General features: G+C 41.4%; 1 protein-coding gene across 2 annotated transcripts in view; it reads right to left on the bottom strand.

Moving 5' to 3' along the window:
• ITGB3BP (integrin subunit beta 3 binding protein) overlaps positions 1–12391 on the bottom strand; it is a 52548-nt gene that overhangs the window by 15283 nt on the left and 24874 nt on the right. For both annotated transcript variants that reach the window (XM_048862141.2, XM_048862143.1), the window contains exons 4-6: positions 9518–9593; positions 1887–1965; positions 214–307 (exon numbers count right to left, since the gene is read on the bottom strand). In XM_048862141.2, the coding sequence (XP_048718098.1) occupies positions 214–307; positions 1887–1965; positions 9518–9593 (249 nt within the window). The remainder of the gene's footprint in view (positions 1–213; positions 308–1886; positions 1966–9517; positions 9594–12391) is intronic.

The raw sequence follows: 12391 nt of genomic DNA, 5'->3' as shown, positions 1-12391 counted from the left end.
GACATCTTGTTTACATCAGTCTCCTGGACCTGGCAATCTCATGCCCTATCAAACACTAGCATTCTATTTACAAAAACTTCTGTTTGTATTACAGTAGCACCTAGTATTAGTGATTGTATTCATGCAGAATTTAAAATTAGCATATTTGGAATAAAATCTGATAAGTGTTAGTTGTCAAATTATAGTAAAGAGATAAAAATTGTTGAAGCTTACTTAGAACTTTGGTCTTCTGCACTTCAGCTTTCAAGTTACAGGATGAGTCTGAGATGCCAAAAATATTTTCAAGCTCTCTACTGCCCTCTAAAGCCTGAAAGTAGAATTAAAAACAATATTAATTTTATTCCTAAACCAACAAATTGCTATATAGACTGACAGAGAGACAAGGTAGGTGAGGTAATATCTTCTATTGAATCAACTTCTGTTGGTGAGAGAGACAAGCTTTTGAGCTTACACAGAGCTCTTCTTCAGGTATTACCTCACCCACCTTGTCTCGCTGAAGTCCGGGGACCAACACAGTTACAACACTGCATAAACAGTCTAACAAACATTTTCAGTGCAACTTATAATTAACAACCCACTCTAGCAAAGGGTAAAATTTTCACAAACACCTAAGTAACTTAAGTAAATGAAAGACACTGGGACTTAGGCTCCTAAGTAAGTAGGTCACTTCTGAAAATGGAACTTGTGTGTTTTTGAAAACATTATTTGAAAACTCTTGTTATGGTTTGCTTCATTTATATATCTTCAGCTTTTTAAATAAAGAGATTCACACCTGATCCCCACAAAAACAATTCTGGTACTTGTATAAATTTGCCTTAATATGTTACTAAAGAAAGAAAATCTATCAGCTTTTAAGATTCTCTTGCATATGGTCTTCAACAATAAATCTAAAAATCCCCACTGTATCAATTTCATTAGCAAGGCCAAGATTTTATTTTTAAATGTATTTGTAAAAGCCAAATTGAAAATCTTTAATTGAAGAATTTCAAAAATAGTGCCAGGGTGTCAATCTAAATAAGTCTTTTTGAAACAACAGTGTGTGTGTAACAGCATGAGTAAGTAAAATAAAACAATTTGAATAGGCTGAATTATTTCTGAGGACATTGAAGTAAACAAGAGAACTTTGTCATGAATTTATTCAGTACAGAGAATATGAATAAACCACATTGTGTGTGATAAACAGACTCCATCAAAAGTTGACACATTAACAATGAACTAAATAGTATGATGACTTCAACACAAATAGATGTTTAATTTTCAAGTCCTTACATACAAGAGTAGGACTGACAGAAGCTAGGACTGGATGACAAGGGCTGAATCACTTGATAATTGCTCAGTTCGGTTCATTCTCCCTGAACCACTGGCCACTGTCAGAAGACAAGCAAGATGGACCATTCTTATGTTCTAATGAAATCTATGCAGCAATAATTTATAACTCTGTCAACACTACTTAGTAATGACCTTACATAGTATAATTTCTATACAACTTAGACACAGGGATAAAAGTTAAAAACAGATCTTTTGGCTAACTGGTTTAGAGGTATAAATTTTGCTTTGGCTGCAGGATTTGTTCAAGATTCAAATCCTGGACAAGCAAAGATGTTTCTGTGTCATACAGTGGGTCAGACCAGATGATCACAATGGTCTCTTCTGGCCTTGGAATCCATGAATAAAAAACCTATTGTGCCAATGTACTTTGAAAAGTGACTTGGGAAAAAAAAATTAAATGGTATGGTGAGCTTCTATATTTGTCTCTCAATGATTTTCAGGTCAAAAGCTTTGTTTTCTTGCCTTTAAATCTCAAAGAATACTGTATATAAGATTTTATTTTCTTCAAGTTTATTTTTAAAGTACATTAAGAAAATTAATGCCACTAGAAGACAGACCTGTAAACTTGTTAAGCTTTGTCTCATTTTCAGAAATCTCACCAATGAATATTCAACTTCAGACTGCAACACCATAAACCTACATAAAAAAGAAATGATTTAAATCAATGATGTCAGGATCTATTGGGAATAATCATTTTAAAAGTCTTTCTTAGAGGCCCCCACAACAACAGTACGGTCTCAGCACTAAGTAAACAATAGTTAGTTTATCCTGATAACACTACTGTGAAGTAGGAAAATATCATCTTTGTTTTAAAAATGGGGAACTCAGGCCCAGAGAAATTAAGGCTATGTCTACACTACAGCTGAACAAGCCTCCAAGTCCAGGTAGACGGACACATGCTAGTGGGCCTTGAAGCTAGTGTGCTAAAAATAGTAATGTGAATGTTGCAGCTCAAGCTCTCAAGCCTAGGGGGTCAGGTGAGCTTGAGAGCCTGAGCCACAATCTCCATACTTTAAAAAAAAAAAAAAATGTTTTTAAACCTGTTTGCTCGAGCCTCTCTAGTGCGAGTTTCAGAGGAACAGCCGTGTTAGTCTGTATTCGCAAAAAGAAAAGGAGGACTTGTGGCACCTTAAAGACTAACCAATTTATTTGAGCATAAGCATGCATTCCGATGAAGTGAGCTGTAGCTCACGAAAGCTCATGCTCAAATAAATTGGTTAGTCTCTAAGGTGCCACAAGTCCTCCTTTTCTAGTGCGAGTCTATCTACTGGAGTTGGGAGGCTTGCTCCCACTTCCAGTGTAGACATACCCAATCCGACTTGCCCATGATCACATAAAAAGGCTGTGGCACAACCAGGAATTGAACCCATGCAGTCTCACGTCAGTGACTTAACCAATAGACCATTTTTCAGTCCACAGACTTGTTCTAATACTAATGTAAAGATTAGTCAGTTTTTAGAGGTTGATGAGTTTAGTAAGAAAAGCAAAGTAGTACACAATTGGATCAGGTTCTAAATGGCAGATTATTCAGTGTACGATTGAGGATGTGCACTAAATATTTATGAGGGAAAACTGTCAAATGTTCTTCTATCAAAGACTTAGAACAGGTTCTCTTTGTAGCATGTCAGCATAGAAATCAAATATGGACAAATGGGAAAACATCCATTCACATTTTTTTCCCCAACAAAAGGAAGGATCTCATTGTCATACTGAGCCTTATGGAAAAAGAAAGTTAGTATTATTGCATTTTTACACAGCAACAGATGGTTAGACAGAAGAGGAAATGCCAATGTCAGTGTATCATATTTTTCCCCTCAGAACATAAAGCGTATGGAAGTTCACATAAAATATTACTATGTAGGTGTTTGTTTGTACATGTGCTTTATTGACATGTCACTAACTGCTGTTCACAAATTTTGCAGTTATTTTTGAACATATTGAATACAAACATTTACAGGTCGAAAGTGACTATGCTTACTTGGATGGGTTTGCATTTGCAAGGTTACCACCACTTGGAAACAATGGTATATACATTGACCAGAGATTTAATGTATCATGGGATTAAGAGTACTGTATTTGCATGGATTAAGAGTTTTCTACACTAAAAACAAGACATTTGTAAATATTTGCCTAAAGAGATTATGACTATTCAAAGATAATTTTTTTGAAGGTCCAAAGGGAGCCATTATGATCATCAAGCCTGGCCATACAACCTCGCTCAAAAGTTTCTGCATCAAGCCCATAATTTCTTTTTGAGCTACAACATACCTTTTAGACCATACCTTGACTTAAAATCTTCCAGTGATGGAGAGTCAACCATGTCCCTACGTTAATTATTCCAATTGTTAATTACTCTCTTGGGGTTTTAGTTTAAGCATGAAGAAAAAAAAAACCTGTTTCATATGAAGGTACTGTAGTGAATTCTTCCATAATTGAAACCATTTTAGTTGATTAACTTTGACATTCATTTGTGACTTCACCACAAATTCCATGTACCCAGTGGTGAGCTGGAGCCGGTTCCCACCGGTTTGCTAGATCCAGTTGTTAAATTTAGAAGCCCTTTTAGAACCGGTTGTTTCGCGAGGGACAACCAGTTCCAAAAGGGCTTCTAAATTTAACCGGCCCAAAGTGGCGCCGACTTCATGGGTACTCCAGCCCTGGAGCACCCAAGGGGAAAATTTGGTGGGTGCAGACCCACCGGCAGCTCCCTGCCCCACCCCCGGCCCCAGCTCACCTCACCTCCGCTCTGCCTCCTCCCCTGAACACGCCGCCCTGCTCTGCTTCTCCGCCTCGCCCCCCCACCCCCGTTTCCCGCGAATCAGGTGTTCGCGCGGGAAGCTGGGGCAGGCTGAGAAGCAGGCGGCAGCTTCGTGCTCAGGCCCAGGGAGGCAGAGCAGAGGTGAGCTGGGGCAGGGGGGCGCGAGGAGGGCCGCCCGCACCGCAGCAGGTAACCTGGGGGGGGGGGGCAGGGGAACTGCTCCCCGCCCCAGCTCACCGCCACCCTCAGCCTGAGCGGGAAGCCGCGGCCTGCTTCTCATCCTTCCCCGGCTTCCCGCCGAACAGCTGATCCACGGGAAGCGGGACGGGGAGGGGCGGAGAAGCAGAGCGGGGCGGTGGGTTCAGGGGTGGAGGCGGAGCGGAGGTAAGGTGAGCTGGGGCCGGGCACAGGGTGGGGAGGTGCTGGTGGGGGTTCTGCACCCACCAATTTTCCCTGTGGGTGCTCCAGCCCCGGAGCACCCAGGGAGTCGGTGCCTAAGGCACCACTTTTGGTGTGATCAGTGACGGAGCGGCCGCTCCCCCGCAGCTACACTCCCACGTCCCTAGGAGCCAGAGGGACCTGCCGGATGCTTCCTGGGAGCTGCCCCAGGTAAGCATCGCCTGGACTCCCCACCTCGCCCCCCGGCAGGTGCCTCTGGCTCTTAGGGGTGGGGTGGGGACCCACTACGGTGGCCCACGAGACCCTCCGGCCCGGTTCTGGGGGCAGTCAGGGGACAGGGGAGGGGGGTGGATGGGGCAGGAGTCCTGGGGGGAGCATCAGGGAACACGGGGGTGTTGGATGGGGCAGGAAGCCCCGGGGGGTGGGGGTGGGCAATGACCCCCTTGTCGGGTGAGGAGGGAACCTGTTGTTTAGATTTTGGCAGCTCATCACTGCATGTACCTTTAGTAAAACATGTATGCAGTGTAATTGTAGCCATGTAGGTCCCAGAATATGAGAGAGATAAGGAGGGTGATGCAAAGTCTTTTATGATACCAACTTCTGTTGGTGAGAACAATAAAAGATCCAATAAAGGATATTACTCACCCACCTTGTCACTTTAGTAAAATGTTTTCCAAAAATTAATAAAACCTACAAGTAAACCCACAGCTTTTAGTTTAAAAAAATTAACTATCATGAAAGAGGATTTAAATGCCATGCTCAAAATGAAAAAGATCAAGGTAAATTTTAAAATTGGTGTCCCTTTATCATAAGTCAAAGCAGGTTAAGTTCCAGATCTGTATGGGAATCTATTAGCATGGTCCCCTGAGTTTGTGCAGATTGAGATGAAAGGTCAGGACATAAGACACTTTTCTGGCATTCTTAAATTGTAAGGTAGGTATCAGGGTCAGTGTATGTGGATTTCTTTGCAGGACTGTGTCCGTAGTTTTCAATGATCACTTAATGAATTACAGTCACTGATATAGCTGAAGGATTTGAATTCCTAACAACTAGAGTGCTGCTTACTGTTCTAGTGGGCTCCACCACTCAAATGATATTTAGTATCCTGCAATAAAGGAATCCCACACTTAAGCAAAAAGATGAAGCATCTAGTAAAATAAAAAGAACCTTCTGAAATACCTTTATCAAAAGGAAGAGCTCTAACTCCAATCATAAGAAAAAAAAATAATGCTTATTCAAATAAACATTGCATTTTCTGAAAAATGATAGAAACTACTTAAGATTTGGAGGAAGTGAATAAAAATTCCTGTTTGACTGAAGCTGCTAAACTTTCAGTTATAGGCAGGGTTGATAGAGCCCCTATTATTAAAGTTGCCTGACAATTATCAGACCCTTTTTTCAGTTGCTTATAACTTTACCAGACTTTAGATTGAAATTTTTCATGCCAGGTGTTGGCCTCACACTGAACTTTTTAGGAAACTTTCAGACAAAATGGTTCTGCTGTTTCCAAGAATGAGGCTAGGAAAAAATAAATTTTGCCCATTTAAAAAAATTCTCATGACCTTTTCTTTGAAAAGTTCGAGTATCCCCATGCTTTGGAGCAAGTCCTTGAAAACTGGCAGAGGGTGGCCTTTTGTCACCCCTATGAAAATCCACCCAGATCTGGCTGCATTATAAATCTTTGAAAAAAATCACAATTTGCACATGTTCAGTAGAGCCTACTTAGATTTTAGCATCTAAAATCTCTGAAAATTCTATCCTTAGTGAGCATGCTTGAGCCTCGCAGATCTCCTAATGCTGACCAGACTGCACATACACCATCCACAGGATTCTTGCCTCATTCAGTGCACAGGATGGGTGGACCAGCTCTGGAGATGAGTCAAGGTTGTATAATGAAGGAGACCATTGTCTACAGGACAAATTGAACAATGAGCAAAAAACAAAATATTGAATAGCTGCTCAGTAAGCAAGCACTGTCCATCCTGTGCACTGAATGAGGCAAGGGTGCAGTGGAAAAAATAGTATGCAATCATGTAATTAAATACTGTATCAATGCATATGCCCAAGGGGAATAAATTATATTTGCACAGGCATTGACTTGGCAACCTTACTAGTGTTTTTTAATGGTGTTTTTTTGTAATATTCTAGGTTTTTGTTTTTATTTTAAACAAACTGAAAAAATAGATTCCCTCAAGGCATCATGACACCCACATGGTTCATCAGCAGGATGGAAACTTGAGATCCACCACATAGACTTTTCCAATTGAGTTAACAGAGTAACTGACAGCAGCAGTAGACTGTCATTCTTTATGTGGACCAGCACGGGAGGGAGAAAAGACACACCCTTGACAGTAGGTTTCACAGATATTTGCTGACAGCAGAGGAATGATGAGACTCAGAAATCTTTGGTTTTGTTCCAGGCTCTTGAGGGGAGTGTACTCTAGAGGGCACAGACTCTTCTGCCCATTCCCCACAAACCAGACATCTTCTGTACCTTCCCCTCCTAATTGTCCCTGTCCCAGTCTCATTCTCCTAGTCAGTCCCAGTTTTCACTCCTCAGGTTTCTCATCTAGGCCCTATCCCCTTTGCTCAGACAGTCCTAGTCTCTCCCCTCCAGGCTTGCTCTCTGAGTCCTAATCTTCCTCCCTACGCCCAATCTCTCCCTGTCCCCACATCCAATCCCAGTTCTCCCCTACCTATCCCAATTCTTTGTCCCCAATTTCCTTGCACAGCTAGTCCTAGTTCCCTCGTTCCAGGTCCTCATCTGATCTTTCTCCTTCCCCCCTGCTGACTCCTAGTCCTACTCTCCTCATTCAGTCTCCTCTCCCTCACCTCCTCGCTGGCTCCTCATCCCAGTCTCTCTGCCCAGCCAGTTCTAGTTCTTCCTCTGCACCCGAACTCCCCATCCAATCTCAGTGTTCTCTGCCACTGCAGCCAACTGGTTCCTAGTCCGTGTTTCTCTAACCAACTTCCAGTAGCTTCTCTCCCCTCCCCCCATTCCAGTCCCAGTCTCACCAAACTCCTTGTTCCAATCTATTCTTTTTCCTCCCCCTCTGCATTTCAGGTGGCTTCCTCCTCCATGCTGCCAGGGTGGTAGCAGAGGGGCGCTTAAAGCACAGGATCCCTGCTTTCAGTTCCAATGCCCAGCCCCAACCAGCTGGGGGCAGTAATAACAGGGAAAGTCCAGCTTGACCACTGTAGCCCTGGCTGGAAAATGGTTAGTTGCTCTGTACATGCACAGTCTGGTCACACACAGGAGCAAGGAGGGGAGAGAGCATGATCAATGGGAATGGAATCCACCAAGTCTATTCAAACTGCAATTTTTCAAAGGCTTATACCTTGGCAAAATCTGGATAGATTTTCAAAGGGATAGCAAAAATCACATTGCTGACACAAAGGCCATTACCTGCCAAATTTCAAGGCCCTGCTCCAAAGAAAGGGGCAATAGAGATTTTCAAAGAAAAGTTCACCCAGCATTTAACATAGGCACAAACAACATGTGTCTTCCCTAGTTTCATTCTTGGAAACAGCGGAACCATTTTGGATGAAATTTCCCCCCAAAATTCAACCTCAAGCAGATACCTGGCATGGAAAATTTCAACCAAACTGTTAAAGTTTGGTAAAATTATAAGCAACAGAAAACAGAGTCTTATAATTAAGGCTAAGATTTTGTCAAGGACATTTTTAGTAAAAGTCACAGACAGGTCATGGGCAAAAAAAAAGAAAATTTCAGGGAAGCTGTGACCTGTCCATGACGTTTACTAAAAATATATCTCATAAAATGGGGATGTTCAGGTGCCTGAAGCAGGGCAGATGCACAGGGGCTAGGAGCTGCCTGCAGCAGCTAGGGGTTGTGGGGTACCCCGTCGCATGCAGCTCCGGGGGCCCCCCGCTGCCTGTGAGGGTCAGGAGCTGTGGGATACCCCCATCTCCCATCTCGGCTGGGAGCTGCGGGGTAACCCCATCGGCAGCAGGCCAGGAGCTGTGGGGGTTCCCCTACCGTGGCTAGGAGCTGCAGGGCTCCCTGCCGGTGGCGGCGCCTGCAGGCTCAGGGATTCTCCCACCCCTGTGGCAGCTGGGGGCTTGGGGTCCTGTACCAGGGGCTCTGGGATTCCCTAGTTGCCCGTGGAGGCTGGGAGCTGGGGGTTCCCCTGCTGCCTGCGGCGGCTTGGAGCTCCGGGGGCCACCAGAGGCACTAGGCATACCCTGCAGTTCCCTGCCCCCGCTGGAGGCGGGGGAACCCTGCAGCTCCCGACCACCACAGGCTGAAGTCACAGAGGTTGCTGCAAGTCACAGATTCCATGACTTCCGTGACCTACATGACTAAATCATGTTATAATGGGCAGTACCAGACAACCTTAATATGTATCACGCTACCACCCCACCTATAATATATTTTACCAACTCTGACTCCTATTCAGCAAAATACTTAAGCATTCCTTCTTTATGCACACCTTATGTCCATCCCTGTTTAGCAAAGCACCTGAGCAGCCACCTAACTTGATGTATCTGCTTAAGTGCTTTGTTGAATTGAGGCCTATAAATGTCCATCACTGTCAGAAGGCTTATGTACTAAAGTCAGTTTGCAGCAAGAAAAACAAGATTCTTATGGGAACGTTTTAGCAAAACAAATATACATTTGAAGTCAGAATCATGACCCATCATGATGAGAGGTATCAAAATCAACCACTAGAATTTGGCAATGCATCTTTATCACAAGCAATGCTTCCAGAAAAATCTAAAGAGCTTGCACACGTGAAACAGTTTGGAAAAACAAAACACATTCCTTAATTAGAATACTGCCATTATGGTTGGGATTTCTAACAACGGGTATGGGAGTTAGGTTACCAAATCCCATGGAAAAATCAGAGTTGGGTGTCCAACTCCCTTAGCTGCTTTAGAAAACCCTACCCTGGATAATCTCAAAGTATAAAAGAACAATCATTCCAAGTTTTATTTCTCTAAGGAAATAGTCACTTCCCTCATAACTGAAAATGATGCCATTTTATCACCACAGACTGGTATACTTACTTATCATACTCTTCTGTTTGAGATTGCCCTCTTCTGGATAAACCGATTTCTGAGTCGTTCAGCTCATTTCTGTCTCCTAAGAAGCCCACATTAAAGAAAGAAACAAAAATACAGATAAAAATGAAACAGGTGTACTGTATGTAGTTGGAAGCAGTAGAAAAAAAAAGAGGCATTAGCATGCATCCTGACTACAGAAAAATCTCTTAAAAACAGCTTGCTTATGAAACAAGGATCACGGTCCCACTAACAAACACACAAACTTTTTTTTTTTTTTAATTTGTCACCTCAGTGGCTTCTGTAGCTTTTAGATGTAGACAATTTGGAAATACAGTGTCAGTGACTGGAATTTGGTATCATTCTGTCAGAAATTAGAAGATCAAAAACTGTTGAACATTTTGTTTAAGAATATTTTTCAAAATGCAGCATGTTGGAGAAAAATCTTTATCTATAAAGCACTTCTATGACTGAGAAGTAAAACCTCCACTTTCTTTAACAAAAAGAAAGCCTGTGCCTCTACCCTGAACCCCATCTTGTATGAGACTAAAAAGGAGACAGTGCAACTTCTTTCCAAATGCTTTGACATAGTACATTGATATTACAGTATTCAAGCCAAGTGCCTGTCACAGGACAGGATGTGAACAAGTCATATTTCTGTATTTCAATGTACAGATTCTTAGAGCATTTGCATGTTTCTGTCAGGAAATGGGATGAGGGAGGGAATCACCACAAAACTCCACTGCTATAGTTTTGCTAACTAAACTTGAATTCAGATGTGGTGCAAAGAAAATAAACTGCCTTTTAGATAAGAAATCTGTATGGCCTACAGTGATTACAGCTGAGCAATTATAGATCACAAGCTTTAGATTGGTGTATATTCAGATCAATTTAACTGGAAAAAAGTTTTTCAGTTGAACAATCAAATGTACAAGAATTTAGAAAGCTATTGTAGTACTAAACTAAATCTACTGCTTCTTGAGTCATATCTGCTGGGGCTATTCTGATAGCCCTATATAAATGTCAAGAAACATACAGCATACTTATATTGAGGAACAAAAAAACAACCTTAATCAAATACTATATGTAAAGTTCCTTTCAGTGTATATTCACAATATATCTACCAATACCACTTTAGGAAAAAAATTACATTTGAACAAAATTAGGTACCCGCCTTATACCATATATCAATTTCTATATTGGCTTTCTAAGGAAATACAACACTAGCCTGAGCCCCAGGAATCACTGTAAAAGATATTTCCCGTGAGATTTTATTATAGCGATGGCAAAATATACAGTCCATCTTTACTGTGTTTAAACTTCACTTCCATGCACTTCAGGTGCGCAGCAAGCGAGGAGCTATATGATTATTCTCTCCCCCTCAACAATGATTTATTCTGAAGATTTTATAGAAACCCACCATGATGCTTTCATAACAAAGAAATAATTGCATGAGGATCAAAAGTTCTCAAAGCCAGAAAGCTCTCCAATAACCACACCCAATATAGTGTTGTCTTTGAGTGAGAGTCCCTACAAAAATGAAATTCTATCCAGATAAAATAGTGATTGTTCTCTGACAGGTGATGGGGGGATGGTGCTCCAAGAGAAAAATTGTACTAAATGGCAACAGTAGGGTGACCAGATGTCCCGATTTTATAGGGATAGTTCTGATAATTGGGGCTTTTTTTAATATGGGCTCCTATTACCACCCACCCGTCCCGATTTTTCACACTTGCTATCTGGTCACCCTAGGCAACAGAGATCTCTCTTCCCCGCCATTCACGTTCTTATGTCAGCTGACCTGACTGCTCCGACAGTGAATACATTATTTAAAATATAAATATGGCTTAAAGCACATTTACAAAAGGATAAAAAGTGAGACCTAGTTTTTTGTCATATCTTCAACATATTAGTGACTATCATCACTATGAACCACAGAATTAACTTTTAGTTCAGAGATTTAGTTTTATTATTTACATAGTACCTTAGAAGTACACAGCATTTTACATATGTGCAGGAAAAAAGTCCCCACTCAAAGGATCTTATAGCGTAAAACAGATTGATACAACACAGATTATAAAAGGATTAGTATGAGGGTGGCAGCAGACAGCCCTGGAAAGGATACTAGTGATGAAAGAATAAGTGGAAGGATCAAGTTTTAAGGAAGGATCTGACGGAGGAGAGGAAAAAGCCATAAAAATTAGGGCTGTCAAGCTATTAAAAAAATTCATCGAGATTAATTGCACTGTAAAACAATAATAGAATACAATTTATTTAAATATTTTTGGAGGTTTTCTACATTTTCAAATATATTGATTTCAATTACAACACAGAATACAAAGTGTACAGTGCTCACATTATATTTATTTTTGATTACAACTATTTGCACTGTAAAAAAAAAACAAAAATAGTATTTTTCAATTCACCCAATACAAGTACTGTAGTGAAATCTCTTTATCATGAAAGTTGGACTTAAAAATGTAGAATTATGCACAAAAAAAACTGCATTCAAAAATAAAACAATGTAAAATTTTAGAGTCTGCAAGTACACTCAGTCCTACTTTTTGTTCAGCCAATCACTCAGACAAAAAAGTTTTTTACATTTGCAGGAGATAATGCTGCCATCTTCTTGTTTATAATGTCACCTGAAAGTGAGAACAGGAGTTCTCATGGCACTGTTGTAGCCAGTGTCACAAGATATTTACGTGACAGATGCGCTAAAGATTCATGTGTCCTTTCATGCTTCATCCACCATTCCAGGGAACACGCGTCCATGCTGATGACGTATTCTGCTTGATAACAATCTGTGACAAAGTTCCTCCTCTGCCTTGGGGGTCCTGCGCTTATTGGCGGATTTGCTTGCCTCAGAGATTCACGGCA

Source organism: Caretta caretta, chromosome 8, assembly GCF_965140235.1.
Source record: "Caretta caretta isolate rCarCar2 chromosome 8, rCarCar1.hap1, whole genome shotgun sequence".
NCBI classification, from domain to species: domain Eukaryota; kingdom Metazoa; phylum Chordata; order Testudines; family Cheloniidae; genus Caretta; species Caretta caretta.
Note: the sequence above shows the minus strand (reverse complement) of the source record. Positions and strands in the feature narration are given on the sequence as shown.